Source organism: Enoplosus armatus, chromosome 2 (genome assembly GCF_043641665.1).
Source record: "Enoplosus armatus isolate fEnoArm2 chromosome 2, fEnoArm2.hap1, whole genome shotgun sequence".
NCBI lineage: Eukaryota > Metazoa > Chordata > Actinopteri > Centrarchiformes > Enoplosidae > Enoplosus > Enoplosus armatus.
This window is the reverse complement of record NC_092181.1, coordinates 22884077-22899475: the sequence shown is the minus strand read 5'-3', so window position 1 is coordinate 22899475 and position 15399 is coordinate 22884077. Positions and strand designations below refer to the sequence as shown.

Genomic DNA, 15399 nt, shown 5'->3' with positions numbered 1-15399 from the left:
CCCTCAGTTCTTTATGAACTTTCTCTTGAATTGGAGTCAGCTGAAATGGCAAGTGAAAAGGTCACAGTTACTGTTCCAATACATATATGCTTCATCAGAGATGGCTGACATGGGAACGGAATAAAGTTTTCATGAAAATACTTTTGAAAATGCTGGTAGGGTTTAATAGATTATGAGAATCATTTGATCCAGCAATTCAGTTTAGTTCAGTGCTCTGGGGTCCTCTGGGACGGCTGTCAGAAAAGTTTACTTAAACACCCGTTTCCATTCTGTGCATCCTGGCTGTGTGGCTGCAGTATGTGTAGGTATGCTGCGAGTTTTGAAGAGTTACCCTCCTTACGGATAGAATCAGAGAAACACAGAGGAGAGAGGGAGAAAAGGACAGTGTAAAGGAATGAGGAGAGAGACGAGGGGAAGGACAGCTGATATTTTAATCATGCGGGTTGGTTGTTCTGCAGAGCCCAGCTCTATTTAAAGCCCGGCAGCATCTGCTCAGTACCCCTGTGTTTTCAGGCACTAAGGGAAACACACACACACACACACACACACCGTACATGCTCTCTCTGCCCTTCAGCAGTATTTATGGTTACTCTGCACTGTCATAATTCTAGTTTTACAGTTTGATGGAACCACCAGATGTGGAGCGAGCAGGCAGCAAGAGTACAGTTACACTCACACTCCACACACTTGCCTGTATAACACTGAAAATGCCCTCCAATATAAAAACAAATGTGTTTGTGCTTATTGTGTGTGTGTCTGTATGTTGCAGTAACAGCACGTCAGGAGGTTCCTACATTAAGCAGTGCTGCAAGGGTTTCTGCATTGACATCCTGAAGAAGATAGCAAGGAACGTGAAGTTTACGTATGACCTCTACCTGGTCACAAATGGGAAACATGGCAAGAAGATCAACAATGTGTGGAACGGCATGGTTGGAGAGGTACTTCCTACCTGTCTCTTGCTACAATACCATATCAGTCTGAATTTCTGACTTTCTATGTAATTATTGGGAAATACGCTTATTTGCTTTCTCGCCGAGTTAGATAAGAAGATCGATGGCACTCTCGTGCTTGTATGATAAATATAAAGCTACAGCCAGCAGCTGAAACAGGCTAGCTTGGCTCTGTCCAACTATACAAAAAAACACCCACCAGCACCACTGAAACTTACTAAGAACGCGTTATGTCTTCCTGTCTTTCTCTTAAGCTAAGCTAACTGGGTGCTGGCTGTAGCTTCATATTTAATGGACAGATATGAGAGAGTATTGACCCTCTTATCTTGTGGAAACAAGAAAGAAACTAAGCATGCATTATTTGTCAAAATGTAAAACTATTCCTTCACATTACAAATAATAACGAAAATGTCACATTAGATATATCATTCAGTTGAAAAAATGCTACTGTATTTGTTGCTACTGTTGGACTCCACATGGAATTATTATTACATTTAATGATTAAAGGATGAGGATGGTGTCATTCTATATTTTTTTATTGTCAACAAGTACCATAAAAAAATTCCCTACCCTGTCTTTTGCACTCAGCCCTAAGCTCTAAGCTCCTACTAAAGAAGTGTCTCACTGATGTGTTTTAATAGTTTTAGAGAACAATGGAAGTCTGTGGCACAGAGGAATAAGCTGCATCAGGCTTATTCCTCTCATTAAACACCAAACCACGGAACTGGAAGCTGCTATCACTTTTAAATTGATTCACAGATGTTTTAATCTATGACACTAGACAACAAGATATAATGTTTTCTGATGCTGTAAAAGGTTTGTTTATGTCATTACTGTTTGTTTCTAGGAGTAAAAAAAAAGTTTATGTTTTCAAATACGGTCACTTGTGAGGCACCACAAACAGCTAATTTGTCATCATTAAGTCACACACTTAATTATATACCTGTAATTTATATGGCCAATAATATTTCTTATTGGGGCTTTTAATTCCATACAAACAACTATTTCAGAGTACAGATTACGATGCTCTAAAACAGGAGCAGGATACCTTGAGGCTTACTTGATCGTTTATCTTTTCGGGAAAAGATTTATTCAATCAGATTAAATTAAAGCTAAGTGTTGTCACAGTAAAATCCAGTAAAGGTTGAAACTTAGACGTAAAACGTCAGTTAATGGAACCTCCCAATATGATCCACAGATTGTGGTAATGTTGATGGGAGCAGACTGCTAGAAGCCTTTAGACAATTAATCTGAAAAAACATAACATTTTACTACATACTAAAAACGACATCTTCATGAGCAGAATCTCCGTCTGTCAGAATACATCCAGACACCCAGAAATCGTGGCACTATGAAAAAGACAGCTGTATTTTTACTTTTCATCTGATATGGCTGAAAATGCCCTCCAACTGCAGATGACATTCTGTGCTTATACCCTCAGTCACTGTGATATTTCACATCCAAAATAAAAAGGAGGAACATATCAAATTGTCGGATGTTGTCCAAATATTTACTGAGCTCACTATATTTATTTCTTTCCGTGTAGGTAGTGAGTCATGCAGCCACTGTAACTATTGTTCTCTCTGTCTACCAGGTGGTGTATAAGAAGGCAGTGATGGCAGTCGGTTCATTGACCATCAATGAGGAGCGGTCAGAGGCCATTGACTTCTCCGTGCCCTTTGTGGAGACTGGCATCAGCGTCATGGTGTCACGTAGTAATGGGACCGTCTCTCCTTCTGCCTTCCTCGGTAAATCGATCTTTCTTTTTATCTTCCTTAACCATAAATTTCCTGTTTTTTTTCTTTTCCTCCGTCTGTCCCCAAGTGAGCCAACTACTGGAAGCAGAAAAAAGGAGAGGTGCTTACATGTTGGCACATAAAATGGAATATTTTATTCAGACAATATATGCTGGCCAAATTCCACTTGTACCCTGACTTTATCTGGGCCTCAACACCCTAAGCACATTAATATTTCTTGCAGAGCAGAGGAAGTGGAGTGTGCCAGCTGTTTTTTGAAAAGTCAGCTCAGACAAAGCATTCTTGATACTCTCCTCTTCCTCCAGTTGTTCACATGACTAGAAACTGAAGCACTCCTCTGCGCTCGCCTAATGTCTTGTATTGTCATTGGAGCGAGACTGGGAGCGAGGGGATGTATTGGACCATGCGTGTGTTGGTCCCTGTGTATCAAGCCATGTGTCAGCATGCGTGTGTGCAAGAAGAAAAAAGTGTGTGTGGTACTGCACGAATATATTAGGACGTTTGTATATTGAATCAGGGGTGTGTGGAGAATGAATGTGCTCTGGCCGTATGTATGTTAAGGGGTGAATGCCTTGTGTGTGTATTTATATGAAAATATGTATTGTATGTTTGAGTGTGTGAGTGAGTGTGTGTGTGTGTGTTGAGCCTGGGCCAGGGTATCAGTGACGGTTCAGTATCTCTCGCACTCATATTAGAGGCACCTCAGTGCACAATCTCTCAGGGTTGGCTAACCCTGGCAGTCACATACTTACACATATAGTGACACACACACATACAATTTGTGTGGATTCAATGTCTCTGGCACTCATCCCGGCCTCTGAACTCCTGCCCTGCTACACACCAAACACATGCAGACTCACACTCTCACACACATGCACAGATCACACACCAATAGATCACATACACATGCCCACAGCAGGGCACATCAGATCACTTGGAGTTTGATTCTTCTCTCTCCCCCTCCGTCTCTCTCTCTCTCTCCTTCTCTCTCCCCCTCCGTCTCTCTCTCTCTCTCCTTCTCTCTCCCCCTTTCCACAACCATCTCCCCCGCCCCAGGCCTCTCCCTCTCTCAGCTCTCATCCAAGGGAATAATGAGAAATATGGAAATGTGCTCCGTCAAACTCTCTGTGACTAACTCTCCCTCTCCTCCCCTCCCTCCCTCCCTCCCCTCTCACTCCGTCTGTCTCCCGTTCTCCCCTCTCTGTCTTCGCTATCATCTTTTCCTCACTTTTTCTCCCCCTCATCCCTGTTCTCTTTCTCCGAGTCTGTCTCCTCTTTCTCTCCGTCCCTCACTTTTTATGCACCTCCTGCTCCTCCACAGTGTCTCTCTGTCTCATGTACTTGTTTTCTCTTTAACTCTCTCCTTCTCTCTTTCTCCTTCCTCTCAGAGCCCTTCAGCGCATCAGTTTGGGTGATGATGTTTGTGATGCTGCTCATTGTCACCGCCATCGCCGTCTTCCTCTTTGAGTTTGTCAGTCCTTTGGGCTTCAACCGCAACTTGGCCCAAGGCAAAGGTAGGCTTACACACGCAATCAGGAAAATCACACCAATCGTTTCTCCCTCAAGCAAGAAGCACAAATCCAAGCTTCCCCTGGAGCAAAAGAAGTGACCTATTATTACCCTGACTTTAGACAGTTAAGTCAATGTTACAGAGCATTAGCAATTCTCTCCCAAAGCTAGTCACCAACACTGCAATCTGAGGCATCATCAAAAACCAGAACCTGGAGCTGCTCTGCTGGCTGTGAATTGGAGATTAATGTTGTGTTCACCCACAAATTACATTTTAGATTAATTTAACATTTAAATTAGCTAACGGCCAATTCAGGTGTAGCAAGTGAATTGTGTTTTTTCTTGTATTTTCTTTTTAGCACACCTGAGCATAGTTCAATAAATCTAAACAAAGTTTCCTAATTTTTCATCTTGCACACTGATTGAACATCAAATGCCAAAAATGTAAAACAATTTTCTATTTAGAGATTTGCTTTAAAGGATTAGTTCAGCACTTTAGGAAATACACTTATTTGCTTTTTTGCCAAGAGTTAGATGAAAGGATCAATACCACTCTCACGTCTGTACGATAAATATAAAGCCGGAGCCAGCAGCCGCTTAGCTTAGCACAAAGACTGGAAACGGGTGGAAACAGCTAGCGTTGCTCTAGCCAAAGATAACAAAATCTATCTACCTACACCTCTAAAGCCCACTAATGAGCATGTTATATCTCATTTGTTAAATCTGTACAAAAACTGAAGAGTTAAAACAACGTGTTGGGTTATGTGTCTGACTATTTCTTAGCTGCGAGCAGTAACAACTCACTGGGAAGTTGCCAGGCAACCTTTCCTGACCTCTTTGTGCTAAACCAAGCTTTTGCTCAATTTTTACTGTACAGACATGAGAGTGGTATCAATTTTCTCATCTAACTCTCGGAAAAGAAAGTGAATAAGCGTATTTCAACCTTGAAATAAATCAACCTGTTGTTGAAATTTAGAAAGTGACAGCTGAACCTCTTGACTCGCAGTTTGTGGTGGGGGTTGAGTGCAAATTTCTGCATTCTGCATCACAGTAACAGGTCTAAATTGCACAAGCAGTTTTATAGTTTTGTTTTTGTTTTTTTCTCTGTAAGATTTTGGTCTGAAAATGTTATGTTATGTTTATTTGACCAGCTAGTAGAAGTAAAGGTCAGTCTAGTTGACCAAAAGAAGTTTTGGTCTTCACCTATTATGCTTGTAACCCAAGCAAATGCCTGTTGTCCACAATTGCTGTTGCAAAATCTGTGAGCTGTAGGCATAAATAAACATCAAAGCCAATGATACTGTCACATTATATTTACACTGTCACACCCCTGAAGGATGGTGCCTTCAAACTGGATCATAAGACTCTTTGTTTAAACTTTTCTTTTGGAAGTTAAAAAGATGGTGGCATGTATGATTAAAACCTCAAAATGCTGCTGGTATGCAACAGTAGGTAGGAATTTCTGGGAAAAAGACAATTTATATTGTAAAGTGCATTATTACATTATTACATGGCTGGTTGTTTTTAACCCACAATCAGCCTCATACGATCAGCTGAAAACTTGAGTTTAAGGTTTACCTGCCTTGACCTTTCTTGGTTCTTCAGCACATGGTCTTTTTTCCACCTTCTTTTTTTTATTTCGCCCTCTGCTCCTCTGACTCTCCCTCTCAGACCCACATGGCCCATCATTCACCATCGGTAAGGCAATATGGCTGCTGTGGGGTCTGGTGTTCAACAACTCTGTGCCTGTGCAGAACCCAAAGGGCACCACCAGTAAGTTCATCGTATCAGTGTGGGCCTTCTTTGCCGTCATCTTCCTGGCCTCCTACACTGCCAACCTGGCTGCCTTCATGATCCAGGAAGAGTTTGTGGACCAAGTCACTGGACTGTCTGACAAGAAGGTGGGATTACACACATATGGAGAAACACACACATAGACACAGAAGAAACTAAACGCATTCACAGTCAGGGATGCTCTTGTAATGGATGCCAGCCCTGCGGCCAGACAGGATTCTCCTGGGAGTGCCCTTGGGCTTCAACAGCCCAAACCCTCTGGCCGTAGCTGTCACCACACTAACACTGCCAGCACAGCAGACCCAGGGGTGAACACATACACATTTACACACACATAAACACACACACATGCTGCTTATATCAAAGACGTGTGTGTTTGTGTTTGGATGTGTGTGTGTGTGTGTGTGTGTGTGTGTGTGTGTGTGTGTGTGTGTGTGTGTAGTTTGCAGAGGCTGGCAGTGTCAGCAGAACCCCAGCCAGTCTTACGCTAGACTGGACACACAATGATGATGACTGATGAGTCCACTCCACTGTCTCCCCCTCCTCCTTTCTCCTCTGTCTCTTCTTGTCACTCTCCACTCCTCCTCCTCCTCCTTTCTCCTCCTCTCTGCGTCTCTCCTTCACTTTAATACTTTTGATCCCTCTCTCACTTGGACTTTCATCCCCTCCTTTTTGTCTTGCTGTCCCTCACTCCTGCTCTTTGTCTTTTATTCTCTTTGTTTTTATGTATTTTTTGCTCCTGTCTCCTCCTGTCAGTTCCCTCTTTAAACAATCTGTCTCTCTTTTGCTCTCCTTCTTTCTCTCCCTGCAGTTCCAGAGTCCATACTCCTATTCCCCTCCATTTCGCTTCGGGACGGTTCCTAACGGCAGCACCGAGCGCAACATCAGGAAGAACTATCCAGATATGCATCAGTACATGACCAAATACCATCAGACTGGCGTCCAGGATGCGCTGGTCAGCCTCAAGACTGGGTACTGTAAACTTGTCAAGCCAACTCACATCAAGTTGAGATTTATTATACCTGATAGGGTTATTCTGTTTGCAGACAGCATATATGATTAAGAACATGTGAAAACAAACAAAAAAAAAGACATTGCATCACACAGAAACCCGGCCCCACGGGGCCCAGCACTAGTTCATGTTAAAATACTGCAGTAACTGTGCTCAGTGTTTCTGTCACTGACGGTAAAATGCAAACGTTGTCTGCAAGTGCTCATTATTGAGTCTTGTTGCTGCTGGAAAGAGGGAGCTGCCAAAACAGGGAGAGTGTAATTTGTTCTGGAGTTTGCTACCTTTATTCTCCCTCCTAAACACACACACTAATGGAAGGATGGCTGCAGTGCTTTTATTTGTTCATTAGTTTTGTGTGCTTTGATCTTTAGGGTATTTTCTCAAATATAATTTTACTTTTTCTTTTCCCTCTCTGCAATTACTTTATTGATACTGCATATCAAATAGATAATGTTTGTTTCTCTGTTTCTCATATGTTAGGCATTGTTTATACAACATCAAAACTGTATAATTAATGTGTTCAGCAGAATCATCTGTGTTTAATTCAATTCTTCAGCAAAAGCTGTTGTTTACACACGACAATGTAAACACTTTGGAGTTAAAATTTCAGTCATGTCATGAAACAAGCTGCAACACACAATACACATTTCAAATGCTATTTAACAATGTACAGTATATTGTTTTCAGATGCTCTGTGCACCCAAACAAATGAATATTAATCTCAACACTCAATGATTGCATTTAACAGTGTTTTATATTTATGCATACATATCTCAAATGCAGAAATCCCAGGGGGATTGATCAGCACCAGGGTGTATTCATTGGGTTATATAAAATTATTTCTTTGCTCATAATAAAGTCATAAACAGGGTTCTGCTGCTGTATAGGTCAGCTCCTTGTTACATTGTGTTTGGTTAACAGTCATACATCTAGTTTCTGTTTCTGCTGAGCTTAGATGTATCAGGCCCACATAGGGGGATTGTCGTGTCAGATACAAATTATGGCCCCTTAGTTTGAATTCAGTTTGTCATGTCAGAATAATGACAAAACCTGCGAGTAAAAGATCATAACTCAGTGCGAACAAAGACACCCTCGTGTGCGTGAATATTTACTGTACCAGCATGCACATCGGAGAGTACTCTCAGCCTGAGTCCAAGCTGAGAATTCCAGCTCCAAGAAAGCAGAGCATGAGTAAACCAACTGGTTTGTTCATAGATCTGAGGAACATTGTTACTGTCACAACACTGTATGTACATTAGGCTCAGTAGTGAAGACTCAGCAGTGTTGTGGTCTTTAGTACTGAGGCCTGATGGATCAAATTTCAGTCTTCTTTTACCATCATATGAGGACAAACTCACAAAACATTATAGTTCTTATTGATATTTCATGGAGCTTTTTCAATTTAAATAGATTTACATTTAAAAAAGACATACAGAGACATTCATTAACTGGTGCCCTCTTATTGAATTTTTATGTTAAAAATCCTTTAAAGCAGTGGTTCTCCACCTGGCTTGTGAGCAATGTCTACTTGTGACCCCTTGTCACAGGTGATGGCCTGTTAATAAAAAAAGAAATGTGAATATGGGTTGTGCAAGGTTCAGAGTGATTTCTCCTCAAAGTATTTCATTGAAAGTGTTTTTAGACATGAAAGTGTCTAATACAGAAATCTGGAAAAACGAATATTAATTTGTTTAAGAGAATTAGTGTTTTTCTTTCTTCTTTGTTAGATCATCTTGTGACCCCTCAGATTTATCTTGGAACCCCCTGAGGTGTTGGGGCCCTCAGGTTGGGAACCACGGCAGGAATAGTTTGGCATTTCAGGAAATACAATTGTACGCTTTCTTGAAGAGACTGAGATGAGAAGATTGATACCACTCTCATGTTTGTAAATATAAAGCTACAGCCAGCAGCAAGTTAGTTTAGCATAAAGACTGGAAACTAGCCTGGCTCTGTCCAAAATCTGGAACAAAATCCCCCTACCAGTAGCTCTTAAGCTCACTAATTGTTATATATAACATAACATGTTATATTTCATTTGTTTAATCCGTTTAAAAGTGTAAAAAGGACACATTGTGGTTTGTGTGCTAAGCTAACTGTCTCCTGGCGGTAGCTTCATATTTACCAGACAGACGTAAGGGTGGTATCAATCTTTTCATCTAACTCTTGGCAAGAAAGCAAATAATATTATGATATTTTCTAATAATGTTTCCCAAAATGTTGAACTATTTCTTCAGATAAGACAGCCCCAAAGTTTTCCTTGGTACAAAACAAAGTGTAAAAATGACAGTTTGTGGTTTTGTGAGTTATCCAGGACTATCTTGGCCTGACGCAGTGACGAGACTCCAGGCAGTCAGCTGTAGCTTCATATAAAACCGACAGATATAAGAGTACGCTCATATCTCTTGGCAATAAAGTCAATAAACATACTTGGATACAAAAATTTTGATCTACCTTTAAAGCCTTTAAAGCCTTACCATACCAATTTTTGCTTGCAGCAGTTTGTCACAGGTTGGAAGGAGTTGCAAGCAGATAATTCAAAAGTAATGTCCCCTTCCTGGATTATTTTAACTGAATAGTTTTTAGAGGCCTGAATGGGTAAAAATATTAAATACATCACAAAAGGGAGAGAAAGAAGTAAACCTAAAAACTTACATTTTTGTGGCAGAAATATGCTTTTTATTCTATCCTTTCATGTTAATCATGTCACAAAACCCCTGGTCTAGATAGCAAATCCAGAATGTGTGGTTCTCTTACAGAAAGCTGGATGCTTTCATTTACGACGCTGCTGTGCTGAACTACATGGCGGGCAGAGACGACGGCTGTAAGCTGGTCACCATCGGCAGCGGTTACATCTTTGCCACCACAGGTTATGGTATCGCCTTGCAGAAAGGATCCTACTGGAAACGCCTGGTTGATCTGGCCATACTGGGCATCATAGGAGATGGTGAGGCACCATCTTAGTCACACTGCATTGAAATTTAAGTTTCTAAGTTGTTCCAGGCCTTTGGTGTTATTGCAGTTGTGCCATTGCTCGGCTCCTTCCTCCCCTTCCCCCAAAACTCGCCCTCTCTCCTCCCTCCCTCTGTCAGAAAGCTATCAGGGGCTAGTCTTAACACACCATTTCATCATCATTACTCTGTGTGGGTTTGTGTGTGTGAGTGCGTGCGTGTGTGTCCACCGTGTCCTGTTATGTTTACTCCTCCAGATTGTTCTGTATAATAAGCTGTGAGATGGTGCGAATGGAAGAAAGAGAATGAGCCAGACAGAAATCAAACTGCTGAAACCACTAAAGAGCTTTGCTTCACACCCGGCCTTTTTATTCAGGGCAAACACCCGCATACACATGCGACACACACACACACACACACACACACACTCGCACACTCAGTCTGATAATAATTCCTCCCATCTTTCCTCATCGCTCCATCACTATCAATTCCTCCCCCTCCTCCTACAACCGTTTTTTCACTCCACCTCCTGTCTCCTTTCCATTAAGATCTATTTACCACTTCACCTCTCTCCTCTCCATCTTTCCTCGTAATGATATGCCTTTTTTCCCACCACATCTCTCTTATTCCCTCTACTGCCCGTCCCCTCCCTCTCTTTTTCTCTCTCCCTCCTTCATTCCTCACCCCTACCTGCATCCATCTTAAACCTTCACTTTGCCTTTTTCTCTCCCTTTCCAACAGGTGAGATGGAGGAGCTGGAGGCCCAGTGGCTCACTGGGATCTGCCACAATGAGAAGAATGAGGTGATGTCCAGCCAGCTGGATGTGGACAACATGGCGGGTGTCTTCTACATGCTGGCCACAGCCATGGGCCTCTCCATCCTCACCTTCATCTCTGAACACCTTTTCTACTGGAGGCTGAGATACTGCTTCACTGGTGTCTGCACTGGGAGGCCGGGTCTGCTCTTTACTATCAGCAGGGTGAGAAGAGGGAAATGTATCTGGTAACCCCTCTACACTGCAGGAAGCTTTCCTAGGAACCTTACCTGCATTTTGACAGCAGGAACATGGTCCAGTTTTGGTTCCTGGGTAGCAATTTTTGCCCCCTCTGCGTCTGAGGTAGTACTTTCAGATGTTGCCGTTGTAATTTGCAGTGCTGAACACCACTTACTGATCAAACACCATCCTCAAGAGTGCAAAAACTGATGTACAGCATTGATTCAGACTGCTAGGAAGCACTGGTTGTTGCAATATCAATATCAGGACTCCGGATGGGAATTTCTTGTAATGTTATTGACGTTTAAACAGTAACGCCGGCTTGCAGACTGCTCTAAAACAGAATGAGATGAAAAGAGAGTGGGCCATCGAGCATTTATGGTGTTTAACAACCTCAGTTCAAACATCACACAGTAAATTATAAAAATTACATTCCTCTGTTCCTGTCTTATTGTGTGCAAAAATTGCATCTCAAACAAAGCAGTCGATTTTTAGTCCTTCATCTGTCTAATTTGCCTAATCGTCATGGTTCTTCAGATGCGGTGAAAATGCTAACAGGAATGTGCAAAGGGGACTTTTAGTTGTGTGAATGCCTGAAATGTGTTTAAAATTCACATGATTGTTACGCATTGTTAGTTCAGAGAAAGTCTGCGGACGTGTGTGTGTGTGTGTGTGTGTGTGAGACATATGTCTGAAGCATACACAATAGTTACTGTTAAGATATAGAAGGAGTCTGGGTATGCATGTGAGTGATAAAAGAGGAAGTGCACGAAGTGCGATTATAGAGCCCAGCTGGGGTAGAGAAGAATTTACTGCTGTGCATATGGACGGCAGGATAGAGGACTCATACAGCTAAGAGGATGATGTGGACACACACTCATATAGATACACTCAAAGCTCTCGCTGTATCTGTCCTTCACCCACGCACACATACACAAGTCTGGTCTAACAGAGTTAAATATGGTAACACATATGAAGGTGCAGTGAGTTGAGGGACGGACTTGACCACACACGGGCAGACAGATGCACACACACACACACACACACACACACACACACACATATACACATATACAAACCTAAATATATATACACACAAAACAGAAATGGGCACACCCAGACAGACCACTCTTTCATTATTCATATGTCATGTCTCTGTGTTAGGCAGGGCTTTTATTCCAGACGAGCAGCATTTCACACATTAAGTGTTTTACAAAAAAGAGTGCAATGTGTGTCCTGTGTGTGTGTATGTGTGTGTGTGTGTGTGTCTGTCTGTCTGTCTGTCTCTCAGTGTGCGCATGCCGTCCGTTAGAGCAGCGATACTGGAGGTTAAGTGGCTCTAGGAAGTACATCTCCTTGCACTCAAAGGCCCCCTCCAGTGACATCATCACCTAAATTTAATTTCCCAGGCACCTCTAAAAGCAGTTCATCTTAAAAAGTGGCGATTATCTCTTCTAGCCACATTACAAAACAAAATGAGGTTAAGGCTTGCAGTAAACGCACCGGAGAAAAGGAAGCAGAGGTCTCTATTAATTTTCCATGCAAGGAAATTAGTGTTGTGCATGTTTTAACTTTTTTTTCCACTGGGTTGGGAATTAACTCCTCTATTATCTCTCTTATCCCTCTCCTCCCCTCTCCTCTCCTTTCCTTCCCTTCTCTTTTTTTACCTTCCTTTTCTTTTCTCTCCTCTCCTCCTCTCAGGGTATATGGAGCTGTATCCATGGCGTTCACATAGATATGAAGAAGAAGAATCCTGAGCTGGGCTTCAGTCCTCAAGCCAACATGCTGCATCTGCTCAAGTCTGCCAAGTCCATGGCTTTGTCTTCTCCCAAACGCAACACTGTCCTCTTGCAGCCAAGCATCCTAGATGTGATGACGGGGAAAGGTACTATAACACTGTTCCACACAGTACACATTACAGTACAAACATAATTCATAGATTCTCACAGAGCAGGTAAAGATGGCACCTGTAATAAGATTGCTCACACGTACAGAGGTTACTCTGACTTTTCTGCGCAGTGTACTTATGCAGATCTAAAGGTGACTCCCTTCACCTTGTTGTGGATTCCACACTATAATCATATTGACTGTCATGTATAAGCTCGTCTCATGATTAGAAATACATTAGATGGCACACACAGCATGCCAGGGCAGTAGATAATGTATCAGCTGGCTGAGCATCCATCCAAACTCCCATCTATTGTATCTGCTGTCTGAGGTGCATCTCTCCTTGTCTCCTAGGTAACTCACTCCATAATCTGCCCCCGAAGGGTCCTGGTCTCTATAGCAACGCCGCTGGTCCACAGGGTTTCCTGTCACTGTCCGGGCGACACAAAAACCTCCTTAACAATGCTGCGCCATTTCCTGTGCAACAAAAAGCCCCCACTCATCAGACCAGCCCCAGCAAGCCCCAGCTGTCTATCACCAACGACAACGGCAAGACCCGCCTCGCCGGGCCGGCCTGCACTGCATCAAAGCCTCGAGCCCTGTGGAAGAAAAGTGTGGAAACATTGAAGACCCAGCCTACTGTCACATCTCCAGGCCCTGGCACAAGCCCCACCCCAGCATCTGGACCTGGACCTCCACCAATGAAGAGCCAGCGCTACCTGCCCGAAGAGCCGCCGCACTCTGACATCTCAGAGTGCTCCAGCCGACCGCCATCACACAAAGATTCTGATTCCATGGGGGCGAGGGGCGGATTCAAGCCTATCAATCAGCTGAGGAAGAGGGGTGGGGGAGGAGGAGGGGGAGGAGGGGGAGGTGGGGGCGGAGGATCCAAGATCTACTCCATTGACTCAGACCAGGCCAGTCTCCAGTCCGCTCCCCCCTACCAGCGAGACAGCCAGGGGGGAGGTGACGACCTCAGTTACCCCCCTGACCTGTTTCCACCTGACAGCACATACTCACACACTCACACACTCGCCCACCAGGCGGACGCACCCATTCTGCAGCTGAGCGCCAGCCTGTTGCACCACAGTCACAGCGCTGAGGCCGACCTGCACTCCCTGAAGGACAAGAAATACAGCACCTATACACACAGCAGGTATCATGTTCAGCACAAAATGAACACAGTGACCAAGTGCTTTTATAGTTTTTTTTCGTGTGTATAATCACTGTCATTCTCTGTCCCTCCAGCGTGAAGGACAAAGCTGGAGGATCATTCGACGCTCCAGGTGCAGGACAGGGGACACAAGGGGCCAGGCCCGGCCACTGTCGCTCCTGCCTGACCAAGTTGAGCGGTTACTCTGGCCTTTACACTGTCCGCTCACCACAGGCTCGCTGCGATGCCTGCGCCCACCTGGGAAACTTGTACGACATCAGCGAAGACCACCTGCACTCGCACTACTCCCACACACACACTCACCCACACAGCGGTGACATGTTTACACACTACCTTCCCCAGAGCGAGCTGGGCCTGGTGGGCGAAGGGGACGGCCTGGTCAGTCACTTCGAGCCCTCCCCTTCCTCCCCATCTCCTCTCCCCTCCTCCTCGTCGGCCCAGCACCTTCAGCTGAGTCGTCAGCACTCCTATGAGAACGTGCTTCCGGACGGCATTCCCGAGCGGCAGTCGCAGCAGCACACCCACCTGCGGGGGCTGAGCCTGCCTGACAGAGATAGGGAGAGGGAGCTGACCCTGGACGAGGGTGCCTATGCTAATGTTCTCACAATGCGCTCTGATCGTCCGTTCAGCAGCCGCAGCCCCCCCTCTCCATCACCCTCCCACCACCATAGTTTGGACGCCCCTATGCCCCTCCCCCGGCGCTCAAAGAGTCTCTTCCCCGATCGCCCCTCTCACAACCCTTTCCTCCAGTCAGCCCCTGGCACGACACAACGAGATCCCACCCCCCAGGCTGTCACACGCATGCCACAGAGAAGTTCCGCCCACGAGCTCTATAAGCAGCGAATGCCGCTGTCGCTTACCCTCGGTAACCATGGCAACCATCACAATAACCAGCATGGCGGCCATGTTGACCAACAGGTGTTCTACCCTCAGCAGGAGCCCCCTGTGGTGGCCTACATGGTCCCACCTGCTGCCTCTCAGCCAATGAGCTATGTGACAGCGCCGCGAGCCTCGAGCGCAGGCGGCAACAGGCCCCGGCTCTACCGGCGCATGCCCAGCATCGAGTCTGACGTCTGAGAGTCACACACAACACGCTTACTCTCACTGAAACACACTAACACGCACGCATGCAAGTAAGAGGTGTGTGTGACCGGACCAGGCAGTTCTGATTCTAAGCACATATACAGAAACACACACAGACACACACACAGGTGAAAGATGAGGTCTGCTCTGGCCTTAAAGGTTAATGGTGATGCTGAGTAAATAAGTTATTGTTTCTTTATCACACCCTCTATAGGGCAGGGTTATGGGCCACAGGGACACCTGGAGGCACAATACAAGATGAAGAGTGTGTGTGAGTGTCAGTGTGTGTA

General features: G+C 44.4%; 1 protein-coding gene across 1 annotated transcript in view; it reads left to right on the top strand.

The window, feature by feature from the left end:
* Positions 1-15103, top strand: part of grin2ab (glutamate receptor, ionotropic, N-methyl D-aspartate 2A, b) — a 64649-nt gene extending 49546 nt beyond the window's left edge. The window contains exons 9-18 of the mRNA XM_070915774.1: positions 770-938; positions 2545-2698; positions 4096-4221; positions 5888-6117; positions 6822-6982; positions 9779-9966; positions 10712-10950; positions 12667-12850; positions 13207-14008; positions 14101-15103. Of these exons, the coding sequence (XP_070771875.1) occupies positions 770-938; positions 2545-2698; positions 4096-4221; positions 5888-6117; positions 6822-6982; positions 9779-9966; positions 10712-10950; positions 12667-12850; positions 13207-14008; positions 14101-15103 (3256 nt within the window). The remainder of the gene's footprint in view (positions 1-769; positions 939-2544; positions 2699-4095; positions 4222-5887; positions 6118-6821; positions 6983-9778; positions 9967-10711; positions 10951-12666; positions 12851-13206; positions 14009-14100) is intronic.
* The last annotated feature ends 296 nt before the right edge of the window (positions 15104-15399 follow it).